This window comes from Eptatretus burgeri, chromosome 6 (genome assembly GCF_056783735.1).
Source record: "Eptatretus burgeri isolate ZD-2024b chromosome 6, Ebu_testis_v1, whole genome shotgun sequence".
NCBI lineage: Eukaryota > Metazoa > Chordata > Myxini > Myxiniformes > Myxinidae > Eptatretus > Eptatretus burgeri.
Window position 1 is genome coordinate 12,675,250 of NC_140966.1, and position 17,818 is coordinate 12,693,067.

Below are 17,818 nucleotides of genomic sequence, written 5' to 3' on the forward strand. Positions count from 1 at the left end.
GATGAGCCAAATTGCCTTCTCCCACGACACAATTTCCTTCTGCATCACTGTGTACGAACTGTCTCTCGGGTTCCGAGAACATTTTGAAAGCCTCCTCACAATCTGACTGTGGTGTCCGACTTCCGTCAACGTGAGAAACACCGGAAATAGCTTGTGGCACCAGGGACGCCATTGTGCCAATTTCACCTTCATTACTAATATATTATCCCTAGTTTCTTTCATAAATTTATTTTATATATATTAATGTTTCTGTTTTTTCTTTTTGAGGTTTTTTTTTGGCGTTTTTCAAGTTCCGTCTAATTCATTCCTTACTTCCTCCTTCTCCACATTCCTGTTGATTGACGATAGGTCAACGAAATCTCATTGAGTTCTTCTTTGTCCGCTTGCTTTTCCCTTATTTTCATTCATTATTTTTTCTGTTTTGTTTTTGTTCAGTTGCCCGATCCTTCAATCACGTATTATTCGATGTCGACAAGTCGACCGAACGTCCCTGGAAGGGACACACAGTTACAGGTCAGCCTGGCTCTTGGATCAGTCGTGGCGACGATTTTAAGGCACATTTTACTTTCTGGATTTCTCACGACGTTCAGGGACCCGAAGGGCAACGATTGTTTCTGCTTTTCGTCATCCTGCGAAGGATTGGCACCGTGCTTCACTAATGAGTCGCTTTTCCGATAAATCGGACGCTGTGCTTGCACCTGTTGTTGCGTTTCCCGAAAATAGTGTTGTCTTAATTTAATTCCGACCTTTGCTTTTCTCATTTTGATTTTGATGTTGATGAACATTCTCTCCTCGTTCTTGCCCTTCTTTTGCTTTTTCGTTATCACCTTGTTACCTCTTTTTTTCCTTGAATGAATTTGTGTCACCCTTTATTCCTCCTCCACCCCCCCTTCCTCCAACTTTTCCTCACTCTGTCTCCCCTCCCCCTGTCCACTCTCTGCACCCACCCCCTGTCCACTCTCTGCACCCACCCCCTGTCCCCTCTCTGCACCCCCCCCCTCTCCACTCTCTGCACCCCCCCCCTGTCCACTCTCTGCCCCCCCCCCCCGTCCACTCTCTGCACCCACCCCCTGTCCACTCTCTGCACCCACCCCTGTCCACCCTCTGCACCCACCCCCTGTCCACTCTCTGCCCCCCCCCCCTGTCCACTCTCTGCACCCACCCCCTGTCCACTCTCTGCACCCACCCCCTGTCCACTCTCTGCACCCACCCCCTGTCCACTCTCTGCACCCACCCCCTGTCCACTCTCTGCACCCACCCCCTGTCCACTCTCTGCACCCACCCCTGTCCACTCTCTGCACCCACCCCCTGTCCACTCTCTGCACCCACCCCCTGTCCACTCTCTGCACCCACCCCCTGTCCACTCTCTGCACCCACCCCCTGTCCACTCTCTGCACCCACCCCCTGTCCACTCTCTGCACCCACCCCCTGTCCCCTCTCTGCACCCACCCCTGTCCCCTCTCTGCACCCACCCCCTGTCCCCTCTCTGCACCCACCCCTGTCCCCTCTCTGCACCCACCCCTGTCCCCTCTCTGCACCCACCCCCTGTCCCCTCTCTGCACCCACCCCCTGTCCCCTCTCTGCACCCACCCCCTGTCCCCTCTCTGCACCCACCCCCTGTCCCCTCTCTGCACCCACCCCTGTCCCCTCTCTGCACCCACCCCCTGTCCCCTCTCTGCACCCACCCCTGTCCCCTCTCTGCACCCACCCCCTGTCCCCTCTCTGCACCCACCCCCTGTCCCCTCTCTGCACCCACCCCCTGTCCACTCTCTGCACCCACCCCCTGTCCACTCTCTGCACCCACCCCCTGTCCACTCTCTGCACCCACCCCCTGTCCACTCTCTGCACCCACCCCTGTCCACTCTCTGCACCCACCCCCTGTCCACTCTCTGCACCCACCCCCTGTCCACTCTCTGCACCCACCCCTGTCCACTCTCTGCACCCACCCCTGTCCACTCTCTGCACCCACCCCCTGTCCACTCTCTGCACCCACCCCCTGTCCACTCTCTGCACCCACCCCTGTCCACTCTCTGCACCCACCCCCTGTCCACTCTCTGCACCCACCCCCTGTCCACTCTCTGCACCCACCCCCTGTCCACTCTCTGCACCCACCCCTGTCCACTCTCTGCACCCACCCCCTGTCCACTCTCTGCACCCACCCCCTGTCCACTCTCTGCACCCACCCCCTGTCCACTCTCTGCACCCACCCCCTGTCCCCTCTCTGCACCCACCCCCTGTCCCCTCTCTGCACCCACCCCCCTGTCCCCTCTCTGCACCCACCCCCTGTCCCCTCTCTGCACCCACCCCCTGTCCACTCTCTGCACCCACCCCCTGTCCCCTCTCTGCACCCACCCCCTGTCCCCTCTCTGCACCCACCCCCTGTCCCCTCTCTGCACCCACCCCCTGTCCACTCTCTGCACCCACCCCCTGTCCACTCTCTGCACCCACCCCTGTCCACTCTCTGCACCCACCCCCTGTCCACTCTCTGCACCCACCCCCTGTCCACTCTCTGCACCCACCCCCTGTCCACTCTCTGCACCCACCCCCTGTCCACTCTCTGCACCCACCCCTGTCCACTCTCTGCACCCACCCCCTGTCCACTCTCTGCACCCACCCCCTGTCCACTCTCTGCACCCACCCCCTGTCCACTCTCTGCACCCACCCCTGTCCACTCTCTGCACCCACCCCCTGTCCACTCTCTGCACCCACCCCTGTCCACTCTCTGCACCCACCCCTGTCCACTCTCTGCACCCACCCCCTGTCCACTCTCTGCACCCACCCCCTGTCCACTCTCTCTGCACCCACCCCCTGTCCACTCTCTGCACCCACCCCCTGTCCACTCTCTGCACCCACCCCCTGTCCACTCTCTGCACCCACCCCCTGTCCACTCTCTGCACCCACCCCTGTCCACTCTCTGCACCCACCCCCTGTCCACTCTCTGCACCCACCCCTGTCCACTCTCTGCACCCACCCCTGTCCACTCTCTGCACCCACCCCCTGTCCACTCTCTGCACCCACCCCTGTCCACTCTCTGCACCCACCCCCTGTCCACTCTCTGCACCCACCCCCTGTCCACTCTCTGCACCCACCCCTGTCCACTCTCTGCACCCACCCCCTGTCCACTCTCTGCACCCACCCCTGTCCACTCTCTGCACCCACCCCCTGTCCCCTCTCTGCACCCACCCCCTGTCCCCTCTCTGCACCCACCCCTGTCCCCTCTCTGCACCCACCCCCTGTCCCCTCTCTGCACCCACCCCTGTCCCCTCTCTGCACCCACCCCCTGTCCCCTCTCTGCACCCACCCCCTGTCCCCTCTCTGCACCCACCCCTGTCCCCTCTCTGCACCCACCCCCTGTCCCTCTCTCTGCACCCACCCCCTGTCCCCTCTCTGCACCCACCCCTGTCCCCTCTCTGCACCCACCCCCTGTCCCCTCTCTGCACCCACCCCCTGTCCCCTCTCTGCACCCACCCCCTGTCCACTCTCTGCACCCACCCCCTGTCCACTCTCTGCACCCACCCCCTGTCCACTCTCTGCACCCACCCCCTGTCCACTCTCTGCACCCACCCCTGTCCACTCTCTGCACCCACCCCCTGTCCACTCTCTGCACCCACCCCCTGTCCACTCTCTGCACCCACCCCCTGTCCACTCTCTGCACCCACCCCTGTCCACTCTCTGCACCCACCCCCTGTCCACTCTCTGCACCCACCCCTGTCCACTCTCTGCACCCACCCCTGTCCACTCTCTGCACCCACCCCCTGTCCACTCTCTGCACCCACCCCTGTCCACTCTCTGCACCCACCCCTGTCCACTCTCTGCACCCACCCCTGTCCACTCTCTGCACCCACCCCTGTCCACTCTCTGCACCCACCCCCTGTCCACTCTCTGCACCCACCCCCTGTCCACTCTCTCTGCACCCACCCCCTGTCCACTCTCTGCACCCACCCCCTGTCCACTCTCTGCACCCACCCCTGTCCACTCTCTGCACCCACCCCTGTCCACTCTCTGCACCCACCCCTGTCCACTCTCTGCACCCACCCCTGTCCACTCTCTGCACCCACCCCTGTCCACTCTCTGCACCCACCCCCTGTCCACTCTCTGCACCCACCCCCTGTCCACTCTCTGCACCCACCCCCTGTCCACTCTCTGCACCCACCCCCTGTCCACTCTCTGCACCCACCCCCCTGTCCACTCTCTGCACCCACCCCCTGTCCACTCTCTGCACCCACCCCCTGTCCACTCTCTGCACCCACCCCCTGTCCACTCTCTGCACCCACCCCCTGTCCACTCTCTGCACCCACCCCCTGTCCACTCTCTGCACCCACCCCTGTCCACTCTCTGCACCCACCCCCTGTCCACTCTCTGCACCCACCCCTGTCCTCTCTGCACCCACCCCCTGTCCCCTCTCTGCACCCACCCCCTGTCCCCTCTGCACCCACCCCCCCCTCTCTGCACCCACCCCTGTCCCCTCTCTGCACCCACCCCCTGTCCCCTCTCTGCACCCACCCCCTGTCCCCTCTCTGCACCCACCCCCTGTCCCCTCTCTGCACCCACCCCCTGTCCCCTCTCTGCACCCACCCCTGTCCCCTCTCTGCACCCACCCCCTGTCCCCTCTCTGCACCCACCCCTGTCCACTCTCTGCACCCACCCCCTGTCCACTCTCTGCACCCACCCCCTGTCCACTCTCTGCACCCACCCCCTGTCCACTCTCTCTGCACCCACCCCCTGTCCACTCTCTGCACCCACCCCTGTCCACTCTCTGCACCCACCCCTGTCCACTCTCTGCACCCACCCCCTGTCCACTCTCTGCACCCACCCCCTGTCCACTCTCTGCACCCACCCCCTGTCCACTCTCTGCACCCACCCCCTGTCCACTCTCTGCACCCACCCCCTGTCCACTCTCTGCACCCACCCCCCGTCCACTCTCTGCACCCACCCCCTGTCCACTCTCTGCACCCACCCCTGTCCACTCTCTGCACCCACCCCCTGTCCACTCTCTGCACCCACCCCCTGTCCACTCTCTGCACCCACCCCTGTCCACTCTCTGCACCCACCCCCTGTCCACTCTCTGCACCCACCCCCTGTCCACTCTCTGCACCCACCCCCTGTCCACTCTCTGCACCCACCCCCTGTCCACTCTCTGCACCCACCCCCTGTCCACTCTCTGCACCCACCCCCTGTCCACTCTCTGCACCCACCCCCTGTCCACTCTCTGCACCCACCCCCTGTCCACTCTCTGCACCCACCCCCTGTCCACTCTCTGCACCCACCCCCTGTCCACTCTCTGCACCCACCCCCTGTCCACTCTCTGCACCCACCCCCTGTCCACTCTCTGCACCCACCCCTGTCCACTCTCTGCACCCACCCCTGTCCACTCTCTGCACCCACCCCCTGTCCACTCTCTGCACCCACCCCTGTCCACTCTCTGCACCCACCCCTGTCCACTCTCTGCACCCACCCCTGTCCACTCTCTGCACCCACCCCCTGTCCACTCTCTGCACCCACCCCCTGTCCACTCTCTGCACCCACCCCCTGTCCACTCTCTGCACCCACCCTGTCCACTCTCTGCACCCACCCCCTGTCCACTCTCTGCACCCACCCCTGTCCACTCTCTGCACCCACCCCTGTCCACTCTCTGCACCCACCCCCTGTCCACTCTCTGCACCCACCCCCTGTCCACTCTCTGCACCCACCCCCTGTCCACTCTCTGCACCCACCCCCTGTCCACTCTCTGCACCCACCCCCTGTCCCCTCTCTGCACCCACCCCTGTCCCCTCTCTGCACCCACCCCTGTCCCCTCTCTGCACCCACCCCCTGTCCCCTCTCTGCACCCACCCCCTGTCCCCTCTCTGCACCCACCCCTGTCCCCTCTCTGCACCCACCCCCTGTCCCCTCTCTGCACCCACCCCCTGTCCCCTCTCTGCACCCACCCCCTGTCCCCTCTCTGCACCCACCCCTGTCCCCTCTCTGCACCCACCCCCTGTCCCCTCTCTGCACCCACCCCTGTCCACTCTCTGCACCCACCCCTGTCCACTCTCTGCACCCACCCCCTGTCCACTCTCTGCACCCACCCCCTGTCCACTCTCTGCACCCACCCCCTGTCCACTCTCTGCACCCACCCCCTGTCCACTCTCTGCACCCACCCCTGTCCACTCTCTGCACCCACCCCTGTCCACTCTCTGCACCCACCCCTGTCCCCTCTCTGCACCCACCCCCTGTCCCCTCTCTGCACCCACCCCCTGTCCCCTCTCTGCACCCACCCCCTGTCCCCTCTCTGCACCCACCCCCTGTCCCCTCTCTGCACCCACCCCCTGTCCCCTCTCTGCACCCACCCCCTGTCCCCTCTCTGCACCCACCCCCTGTCCCCTCTCTGCACCCACCCCCTGTCCCCTCTCTGCACCCACCCCTGTCCCCTCTCTGCACCCACCCCTGTCCCCTCTCTGCACCCACCCCCTGTCCCCTCTCTGCACCCACCCCCTGTCCCCTCTCTGCACCCACCCCTGTCCACTCTCTGCACCCACCCCCTGTCCACTCTCTGCACCCACCCCTGTCCACTCTCTGCACCCACCCCCTGTCCACTCTCTGCACCCACCCCCTGTCCACTCTCTGCACCCACCCCTGCCCTCTCTGCACCCCTGCACTCTTATCTTCTCTGCACTCCTGCACTCTTATCTTCTCTGCACTCCTGCACTCTTATCTTATCTGCACTCCTGCACTCTTATCTGCACTCCTGCACTCTTATCTTCTCTGCACTCTTTCACTCTTATCTTCTCTGCACTCCTTCACTCTTATCTTCTCTGCACTCCTTCACTCTTATCTTCTCTGCACTCCTTCACTCCTGCACCCCTGTCCTCTCTGCACTCCTGCACTCCTGTCCTCTCTGCACCCCTGTCCTCTCTGCACCCCTGTCCTCTCTGCACCCCTGTCCTCTCTGCACCCCTGTCCTCTCTGCACCCCTGTCCTCTCTGCACCCCTGTCCTCTCTGCACCCCTGTCCTCTCTGCACCCCTGTCCTCTCTGCACCCCTGTCCTCTCTGCACCCCTGTCCTCTCTGCACCCCTGTCCTCTCTGCACCCCCTGTCCTCTCTGCACCCCTGTCCTCTCTGCACCCCTGTCCTCTCTGCACCCCTGTCCTCTCTGCACCCCTGTCCTCTCTGCACCCCTGTCCTCTCTGCACCCCTGTCCTCTCTGCACCCCTGTCCTCTCTGCACCCCTGTCCTCTCTGCACCCCTGTCCTCTCTCTACAACCCATCCTCACCCCATGTACCTTCTGCAGCTCTATTAATTCTGCACATTCCCACTCACATATTCTCTGTTGTTTTTCACTCATTCCTGATTGCACACTTACTTGCTTAATACGATCTGTCTGTCTGTCTGTCTGGACTTCATCTTTCTACATCCTCATCTCGATCTATAATCTTTATCTCATTGTACAACCTTTGGACACAACTTCGGTTGTGGACCACCATTCAGAGAGTTTCTGGGATGGAAGGGACGAAACGTTGATGATCCCGATGGTTCTTGAAACGGGCACTTAATAATCTGAAGGAATTATTCGCATCTGTCTGTCCAATCTGACAGATCACTGATCTTGTATTGGATTAGGTTGGAACCATTCTTATGCATTGTGTTGTCAAACTATACGAGACGAGCAAAAAGCCATTTTATTTTATTATTATTTTTTTTTTTAAGCTAGTCTTCATCATGCTGATGACACAATGTTAAATCATGATGCACTTGTCTGAGAGAGAAGCTTTAAAATGCCTGCCCCCCTGGGGGTTGTTAGCTTTGGAGAGATCTCTCTGTCAATCTACGTGTCTGTCTTTGTCTCTCTCCACACTCCGGTCATGACACATGTCAATCTGTTTGTCTGTCTTTGTCTCTCTCCACACTCCAGTCATGACATATGTCAATCTATGTGTCTAGGGTTGGCCTGATTGTGTTGCCATCTGAACCACTGGCTCATGTGATGAGGAACCCATATTCAAATCCGAAAATGTATAGCATGTGTATTTTTCTATTGCATACAGTTCATGTCCTCAGCGTGACTCCAATTAATGTATAGCCCGGGTGTTTTTTTTAATTTTTGCTGGTGGTCTTTGGCGAGGGAGGACGCAAGTTCTCTATGTAAATGTGTATCGAGTAGCGCCACCTCCAGGTGTGGGGACAAGTCTCCACCATTTACAGTACAGTGTTTCTGTCCCCACGTTTTCGAGTGTTGTGAGGAGTTTTGAATTATAATTAATCGGTAGGTATGTTTTTGCATCATGCACGTAACCTGGGTTATTGCTTTTGCCTATACAGAGCTCTCAGTTGCCTATACACCGCCCAAATAAAGGAATGCGTCAGAAGAACGTGTTGCATGCTTGGAACAAGATTGCCCGCAGGGCGGGTACTCTGCTCGTGATACTAGTACAAGTGCATCTGTCCCTTTGTCCTGTTTGATGTCTCTTCTCTCATCACTTTGCTCCTAGCTACCAAACTTTATGAGCATAATAACAAGCAATCTTTAAAGTCTGCTTACACTATCTAAAATCACTTGTTTCTCATTGTATTCCATTCAGCCCAGTTGAAAGCAGGCTTTTCTTTTAGTGTTTCGTTGTCGGATGATGCCAGGGCATTCTGGGTGGGTGGCACTTCAAGCTAAACTTCACAGGATTGTTGTTATTTCCATTTATTCCTTGAGTCATGGCATTGCTGTTGTTGTTCTATAGCCCTCCAGTGCTTGACAGCTATCCATTGGTGTGTCTTAGACTTTTACGAGTACGTATCTTATTCATAGAACATTTTCTCAACACCCATTCTCCTTCATAGTATAGTTGCGATGGATTTTATCATGCATGTCGCGTGCCATATTGTAGAGGAAAATTCAGGTAGCGATCCCATATCTGCTTGCACTTGTTTATGAGCATTGGATATCATTAATAAGTTTCACATTCGTTGTGTGGATTGAGTCTATCGACCCGTGAACTCGGTCCACATTGTTTACCAGTGAACCTCAATTATGATTTGTTGGATCCTTGTGGAGGATCTCTAAGTCTTACTCTCGTTGTTGTTCTTCATCTTCTTCTTGTGGACTTTTTAGATCCTCGTGGAGGATCTCTAAGTCTTACTCACATTGTTGTTTTTGTGGACTTTTTTGTTACACAGCCTACAGTTTTCATCAAAACTTCCTGAAACTTGGCATTACATGTAAAAATACCCTGTGCAGACAGTAACGATCTCAGATTTTGAAAATTCCTCCGAGAAAAAAAGTTATGACGTCAAAATATCTCCGCTAATGGAATTCGCCTAAAAAATTATCTCCGAAACTAGGCAAGCTTTTTGAATTGTGTTTGCAGGAATCGAACAGGGCATTAGCAGAGATTAATTACCGCACATATGATGCATCACTATGACGTCATATCAATTTTTATGACGTCATTCCTATTTTTTGACATTTTTTGTTTCACAACCCAGAGTTTTCATCAGATCTTCGTGAAACTTGCCATGTATATGCAGAAAGCACACGCGCAAGCAGTAACCATCTCCGATTTTGGAAATTCTTCCCAGAAAAAAGTTGACGTCATAATATCGCCGCTAATGGAAATCGCCTATACCATTATCTCCGAAACTAGGCAAGCTGGTTGAATTCTGTTTGCGGGAATCAAGCCGGGAATTAGCACAGATAATTTATCGCAAACCTGATACATCACAATGATGTCATATTCGTTTTTATGACGTCATCATTAAGAGGACGAGGATCTTAGCTCATTTGAGCTTGTTTTTTTTTATCCATAACTGCTGCAGGATTCTCAAGAGGTTTCCTTAATATGTAACGAGCCTTCAACAGGAGATTGGATAAAATCGTACTTATTTCCCTCTTAAATTCATCTTTCCTTGTTATGCTACTTTCAATTTTGCCATTTATGTTCTTGGTGGTTTTGACTGCCTTCCCTTTCTGCTCATGATTTCAGATTCGCACAAACGAAGAGGAAGATGATTTTGGAGGCTTTGAGGTTTGTTCACGACTGCTTGAGACAGCATTTTGGAAATGCTGCTGCTATGCTTTCTTATCACGAAGGACTTTGCTATGATTCATATAAAATGTACCATGTGTTTCTTATTGTTAATTTTAACTTTTTTGCATGTCATAAAATACTAACCTCCCCTCTTGACCCATCCGCACAGGTGGCAATCTTTCTAGACCGGTTTAAGACCAACTTCAACATTATAATTTATTGCCTTTTTACACAAATCACCTTTTAGAATAATCATCTCACCTTGATAAACGTTACATAGTCATCTATCGATCTATCTCTGTATCTGTCCATCTATCTGGCATATAATACATATCAGTGTGTCTGTTCCATAGGAGACTCCAAAACCATGAAACCAATTGGCTCAAAACTTTGCATGCATACTAAGGGAACTCCAAGGGGGTGCATGAATGAAAACCGGGTATTTAGGTAAATTTAAACACCCATTTTGAAGATAATTAACTCTTCTCATCATGAAAAAACAAAAACAGGCTTATCCTTGGTCAGCCTGTTCTCCCTCACGGGGGTTTTTAAGCTGCAATTTGTTTCGGCCTGCTCAAAAATGCCTTGCCTTGGAACCACGATGTACTCTCATGGATAATTAAAGTATATCATCAAAATCTGTCTTTGGATTTGAGGATTGGAGCATGTGGCCAAATTAAGTGTTGAAAACTGTAGTGAAATCTGAAAATTTAAATAAATGAACGATTTTTATAACTCAGTGTATTTACTTATTTACTTTAAGCAAGTAAGGCTCTGATCCCTCCTCCATATCTACAAATTTTCAAAGCATTAAACTTAACTTTTTCTACTGTACGGAGAATGATATTGAGTGAAGAAAATATCAAGGAAAGTGTGAGTGCAACAAAAATAATTAATCAACGGGATAGTTGTAAAGGCTCCCGCGTCTGCGGCTGGGTTCTCCGTGAGCAAATCTGCAGAGTGAGGAAGGCAAAATAAATTAAATTAAAGATTAAATTAAATGAACGGTTAACATCATGAATTCAAGAGAGAATTGGAAAATATTGCAAAAATATTTTAATTAATTTACTTGTTGAAAAATTTCCACTCAATTTTTAAGGTGTCGCTCTCCACCCTCACTTACTCCCACACCTTAAAACAAAATAATAATATTGAAAGCTGGTATGGGCTTCTCCCTTCCTCACTCTCCCACTCCCTTCCTCGCTCTCCCACTCCCTTCCTCGCTCTCCCACCCCATTCCTCGCTCTCCCACCCCATTCCTCGCTCTCCCACCCCATTCCTCGCTCTCCCACCCCATTCCTCGCTCTCCCACCCCATTCCTCGCTCTCCCACCCCATTCCTCGCTCTCCCACCCCATTCCTCGCTCTCCCACCCCATTCCTCGCTCTCCCACCCCATTCCTCGCTCTCCCACCCCATTCCTCGCTCTCCCACCCCATTCCTCGCTCTCCCACCCCATTCCTCGCTCTCCCACCCCATTCCTCGCTCTCCCACCCCATTCCTCGCTCTCCCACCCCATTCCTCGCTCTCCCACCCCATTCCTCGCTCTCCCACCCCATTCCTCGCTCTCCCACCCCATTCCTCGATCTCCCACCCCATTCCTCGCTCTCCCACCCCATTCCTCGCTCTCCCACCCCATTCCTCGCTCTCCCACCCCATTCCTCGCTCTCCCACCCCATTCCTCGCTCTCCCACCCCATTCCTCGCTCTCCCACCCCATTCCTCCCCCCCCCACCCCATTCCTCGCTCTCCCACCCCATTCCTCCCTCTCCCACCCCATTCCTCGCTCTCCCACCCCATTCCTCGCTCTCCCACCCCATTCCTCGCTCTCCCACCCCATTCCTCGCTCTCCCACCCCATTCCTCGCTCTCCCACCCCATTCCTCGCTCTCCCACCCCATTCCTCGCTTTCCTCCCACCCCATTCCTCGCTCTCCCACCCCTTCCTCGCTCTCCCACCCCCTTCCTCGCTCTCCCACCCCCTTCCTCGCTCTCCCACCCCTTCCTCGCTCTCCCACCCCCTTCCTCGCTCTCCCACCCCCTTCCTCGCTCTCCCACCCCTTCCTCGCTCTCCCACCCCCTTCCTCGCTCTCCCACCCCCTTCCTCGCTCTCCCACCCCCTTCCTCGCTCTCCCACCCCCTTCCTCGCTCTCCCACCCCTTCCTCGCTCTCCCACCCCCTTCCTCGCTCTCTCCCACCCCCTTCCTCGCTCTCCCACCCCCTTCCTCGCTCTCCCACCCCCTTCCTCGCTCTCCCACCCCTTCCTCGCTCTCCCACCCCCTTCCTCGCTCTCCCACCCCCTTCCTCGCTCTCCCACCCCCTTCCTCGCTCTCCCACCCCCTTCCTCGCTCTCCCACCCCCTTCCTCGCTCTCCCACCCCCTTCCTCGCTCTCCCACCCCCTTCCTCGCTCTCCCACCCCCTTCCTCGCTCTCCCACCCCCTTCCTCGCTCTCCCACCCCCTTCCTCGCTCTCCCACCCCCTTCCTCGCTCTCCCACCCCCTTCCTCGCTCTCCCACCCCCTTCCTCGCTCTCCCTTAACAGCTTAACAGCTGCTTCATCTGCCAGTAATTTTAGAGTCGCCAGAAATCCACTCATTTTGTCGTGAAAAATCATGAGGTTGGCGTCTTTGCCTTGGAGGGAGCGGTTGAAGACATTGAGACGTTCAAAGATGTCAACGAGATAGCACAGTTCTGACAGCCAAGAGTCCGACTCAAGCAACGCTACCCATGCTGTTTTCCCTTGTGTGCGTAGGAACTCCTTCAGTTCATCTTTGAGCTCGTAAACGCGCAGAAGAAGGTTTCCTCGAGATAACCATCTGACTTGAGTGTAGAATAGTATATTCTTATGGTCGGCGTCCATCTCCTGGAAGAATAGCCCGAATAACCTAGTGTTGAGGGCGCTCGATTTGATGTGATTCACCATTTTTACGAGTTTTGAGAGCACGCTCTGCAAGATTTCTGGCAAAGTACGAGAGGCGAGTGCTTCTCGGTGAATCATGCAGTGTACCATGGAGGTCTGAGGAGCCACCTCAAGCGATTTAGCCTTGAATCCAGAACGCACTCCTAACATTGCTGGCTTGCCGTCTGTTGTAGAAATGAGCAACTTTCCGAAGTCCAGATCATGGTCACAATAAAACTGCTCTACTTTCCCAAAAATGTCCTCGCCTTTGGTGGTGGCCTCCACTGGTTTGATGAGCAGAGGCTCATCGACAAAGTTATCAGCCTTGATGAAGCGGACCCAGACGATGAGTTGCACGTACGATGCGATATCAGTGGACTCGTCCAACTGTATGGCGTGCCACGGCGATTCCTTCATCTTCTGTACGACCTGAGCCGTTACGTCCAGACTCATATCTTCAATTCCGTGTTGGATGGTGTTGTCAGAGAGGGGTAGAACTGCCAGTTTCTTTGCCGCCTCCTCCCCAACCATCAGAGATACCATGTCCTTTGCACATGGCAGCACGAGTTCTTCCGCAATGGAGTGAGGCTTTTTTAGTCTTGGCAACGTGGAGCAACACTCGATACGAAGCCTCTAATGCCTGAGAATTGGTCTGATGGCATGTACCCTCTCTGTCAAGACTCGTATTCTTGAGTGCAAGAAGTTTCCTCTCAAAGAATGCTCTCTCCTTATCCTGATAAGGCGCATGTTTTGTAGTCAAATGCCTCTGCAACTTATTTTGTTTCATAGACTCCGTAGAAAGCACTTCAAAACAAATCACACACTGAGGCCTCTGTGCCCCACTTTTATCCACCATGTAGTAAAATCCAAGGTCCAGAAATTTATCCTGGTAAGAGCGTTCTCGAGATTTGCTGGTGGCCGGTGCTGCCATCACAAATATGGTCTCGAGTCGTACGTGTAGACGTGAATAGACGTTAATGATAGAGTCAGAGTCTGAGTCTGAGAGGCCGTGGATCAAACCACTAATTTCCCGCCAAAATGAACCACCCTTCAGCAACCCTGCGCATCGGCTGGATCCCATTCCAGGTGTCATGTTGCGCCGGTTCCCATACTTTGAACGAACCGTTTATATTACATCCCGTACAAGCGAACACCGATTGAAAATAGACAATTTTTTTTCGCTGCAAGCGGACGCCCGCGACCCCACGAAATTTGCTCGGCGACCCCACTTGGGATCGCGCCCCCGGGTTTGAAAAACCAAGCAGTCGATGCTTGTAAAACTACATGCCATGTGCACAGGTGAAAATTGCAAATCATCTCCCAACCCTCATTATGGAGGGGTGGCTGTTGGGGGGTGGGGGGGCGGGGGTTTAATTCTCTAAGGCTCAGACATGTACATGTATGTATTTATTGAATTGCTGAATTTTAATACGTTGCTGTTATCTAATTATTTGATTTCTGTTTAAGTGGAAATTTTCATGCTGCATCAATTTTTGCACATCCTGTGCAACAATGGAATGGCATGGATTTATCAACGCATGGATATATTTGCTTTTTAATTTTTTTAAAGGGAGATTACAGTACCAGATAACACAAAGAATGCATGTGCCGTAGTGAGTTTCAAGCATCGAGCTTGGCCAGCACGTGTAGTGTCGGTCCACGCGTTTCGCAACTGCAGTAATGTATTTCAGCATCCACAATTCAACGTAAAATATGCTTCGTCATTTGAAGCCGATTTCAAAAGCAGACAAACTTCAATGTTCCCCAAAACCTGAAAGCTTGGTTAAAACAGGGCTTGATACATTGTCTGTCCGTGCCACTTATGAAATATTGAAAGCTGGTACGGGCAAAAGTCCCGTTCAAGTTTGTGGAGACACTGATGCCAATGCTGGAAATGGTAATGAACAAAATATTTAATGCTCCATGAAACCATGAATTTACTAATCTCTGCATTCAATTAACTATTGATTTGATGTGCCATACTCTACTTTCCTGTTAGTACTTTTCAATCCTTATTTCATTGGTTCCGTACCGTGAGTACTTCGTTGATTTCCGTATGATTTCCACAGGGTTTGAAAACATTAGTTAATAAATATAGTGTGTTTCGATGCCTGTTTCTTTTCAGTTCTGGTGACACTGTAGGTTCTTTTCTCCCTATGTAAGTGTTCGCTGGGGTTTCACATGGTTAATATGATTATCATATAGCAACTCAGAAAAATAAAAAAATGTGTGAACACGTTCTTTTATGTCGCTCAGCGTGAAAATCTAATCATGCAAAAATTTCCACTTTTTCATTGTATTATCCATCATTGCAGAGATGTTGCAATCCTGAAAATTTATTGTTTTGAAGTGCATTTAATTATTTATTTATTAAACTCTTCTTATTTTGTTTCTGCTGAAACTAAAATCCAACAAGCTAAAACGACAAAATATTAATGGTGTCAAACTGGTGCTGTTTCAGGCAGCAGACCCTCTCCCAGAAACTGGTGATGGTATACCTGCTGTATCACCAGCTGTTCCTTGGGCCACTTACCCTTTGGGTAAGTACAAAGCTGTTCCATGGTTAACATTGGTTTGAAGAGTTTAAGAATGATATGTGGAAGGGTAAGGGGAGGGGGATCCATAGCTAGACTGTGGTAAGTATAGTATGGTCCTTGTGTTTGGAGTAGGATAGATTGCCGTGTCACAGGGACTTGTGAGAATAAGTCGTTTGTTACACGTGACGCTGATGAGGCAGTGTGTGTCATTTATAGACAGGGCATACAGATTAATTGTGTATGTGTAAATACTACTTGTTTTTGGGTGGGGTTAGGTGAGGACTTGCCATTGCAGAGGCAAACGTGTCACGTGTGCAACTGTGCTGATTACAAGTGTGCTTTTGATCCAACAAGTTACGGTTGTTCTCGTGATGAAACATCAAAGTCTTTAATACCAATTATATTGCCACCAAAGGTAACCCTGATAGTGGCTCCAACGGATGTGTTGGGGATAATTTGATGCAGATGCACCTCGGACAACCCATGTTTCAAAGCGCAATGTCGTTGCAATGCTGCCAAATTTAAGTGCACAATGTTTTGTGCCTGTTGGGGAGATAGTGTCTCTAAAAATGAAAAAAAACATGGGCAGCTGCAGCATTTACTGATGACAAATATTCTGATACCGAGTGAAGTATTCCTTAACGAGACAGACGATCACATTTGGGATAAAGGAGATGATGTGACAGCTATTCTTCACATCAGATCCTCTGAAAAACCTGTACAAAATCGAGAAAAAATATTGTTCTTTCACGGTGGCAGCTAACTTGCATAATTAAAAATACAATGTACATTTGACTATCCTTAAAATGGCCCCATTGAAATTGGTGACCCTGAAATCATGGGTTTAAATGCCTCATCACCAGGCAGTTTGGGGGTGTTTGGATGCATACTTGTGAAGATATTCTGAAAAATCAAAATTTTGTTAATGCTGACAGCTAATTTGCATATTTATGTTTTCAAAGTAGGTTAAAAAATTTTTTTTATCAAGGGTACCAAGGTGGCATCACTCGGATTGCGGATTGCTTGTAATGAAGGCTTGAAGATCACAAAAATGCAAACCAACGTTTGATGGATGCCAATGCACACTTTGCCGGTTAACACCAGGACTATCATGGCTTTCAAGGAGACACCTGGATTCATCACTGAACATAACACTTGCCCATTGCTTCCATGTCTGTCGGACCTGCTGATTTGACCACTGCAAGCGTGCTTGGATATGTCGTGATGCAAGTCATGGACTCTGAACAGGATGACTAGCATGGATTCCTGCTGTTGGGGCTCGCACCTAGATCCCTGGATTATGATGCTGTAATTAGGAGAGATACAATCATCAACAAATATAATGGCTTATCATGGCAAGGATAATATACCTTCACACAACACAAGATGTCAAGAACAGATCTATAATTCCTCTTTAATCATCAATCAAGCAATCAATCAAACAGCCAATCAACCTGTGCACAACTCGAACAGAATGCCTTCATGAGTATAACAAACTGCTCTGTCTACCTTCAGTCACCCCTGGTTTTATATTCATTTTGAGAGAAGTACTCTTGAGCAAGGCACATCTTGCGGTAAGTCGCTCAACCAACCTATTCCTGAGTAAAGCACATCTCATGGTTCGTGGCTCAACTTGCTCTTGCACAAAGCACATCTCGTAGTTAAGCTGATAAGGATGTGGGTCCGGAGAAGCACCGTATATGGGAGTCTTTCTCTGGTTTAAGCAGTCAACAGGGTTCCTATTGTGGAACTTTTACAAGACATCAGAATTTCAAACACAGTATATTCTCTGCGTTGTATTTTACTTGGCTCATGTCTCTAAATACAACTCATGGTTATAGTTTGAATCATTAAGAAGCATCAGAACAATAATAAAACAAAGTTTAACTAAATGCAAGCAATAAACAACTTTTTAATCAAAAGAAGATATTTAAAAGTAAGTTTTAAATGAAAGAAAAACTGAAATCTCTATTTCAGCCATCATAGGGATGTGTTAATACTTATCCTGTGAGGTCCTGGGAGTGCGTTTGCAGAACTGTGGGCATTTTTCTTCTTGCACATGGCAGCTTGGCTGCTGGGTTGCTATCATTTTATTGGGGCACGACAATGTCGCTGAAGCTGTGCCCCAGCACACTAGTACTCATTTCGCCGACCTCAGAAGGATGACAGGCTGAGTAAACCCCACCTGGTGTTAATTCAGCAGCTAACGGGGCTCAAACTCAGGACACGAAGATCTCAAGACAGCCACCCTAACCACTAAGCCAACACCAGCCAGTTTGAAACATTGCATACATGAGTTGTCCGAATGTATCGGTCTTGATCGGTCCTGATCGGGATTTATTATTCTGGAACGTCCACTTCTTGGCATATCTTTTGTTGATCCAGTGGCT

At 52.2% G+C, this 17,818-nt stretch overlaps 1 protein-coding gene across 5 annotated transcripts in view; it reads left to right on the top strand.

The window, feature by feature from the left end:
- Positions 1-299: 299 nt before the first annotated feature.
- The window catches only part of CCDC91 (coiled-coil domain containing 91), a 127,993-nt gene continuing 110,474 nt past the window's right edge, over positions 300-17,818 (top strand). For all 5 annotated transcript variants that reach the window (XR_015058958.1, XM_085884061.1, XM_085884059.1 and 2 more), the window contains exons 1-3: positions 300-513; positions 9,953-9,994; positions 15,353-15,431. Coding sequence is in view for 4 of the 5 variants with exons in the window: in XM_085884061.1 (XP_085740187.1) it covers positions 466-513; positions 9,953-9,994; positions 15,353-15,431 (169 nt within the window). In the remaining variant the exon portion in view is untranslated. The remainder of the gene's footprint in view (positions 514-9,952; positions 9,995-15,352; positions 15,432-17,818) is intronic.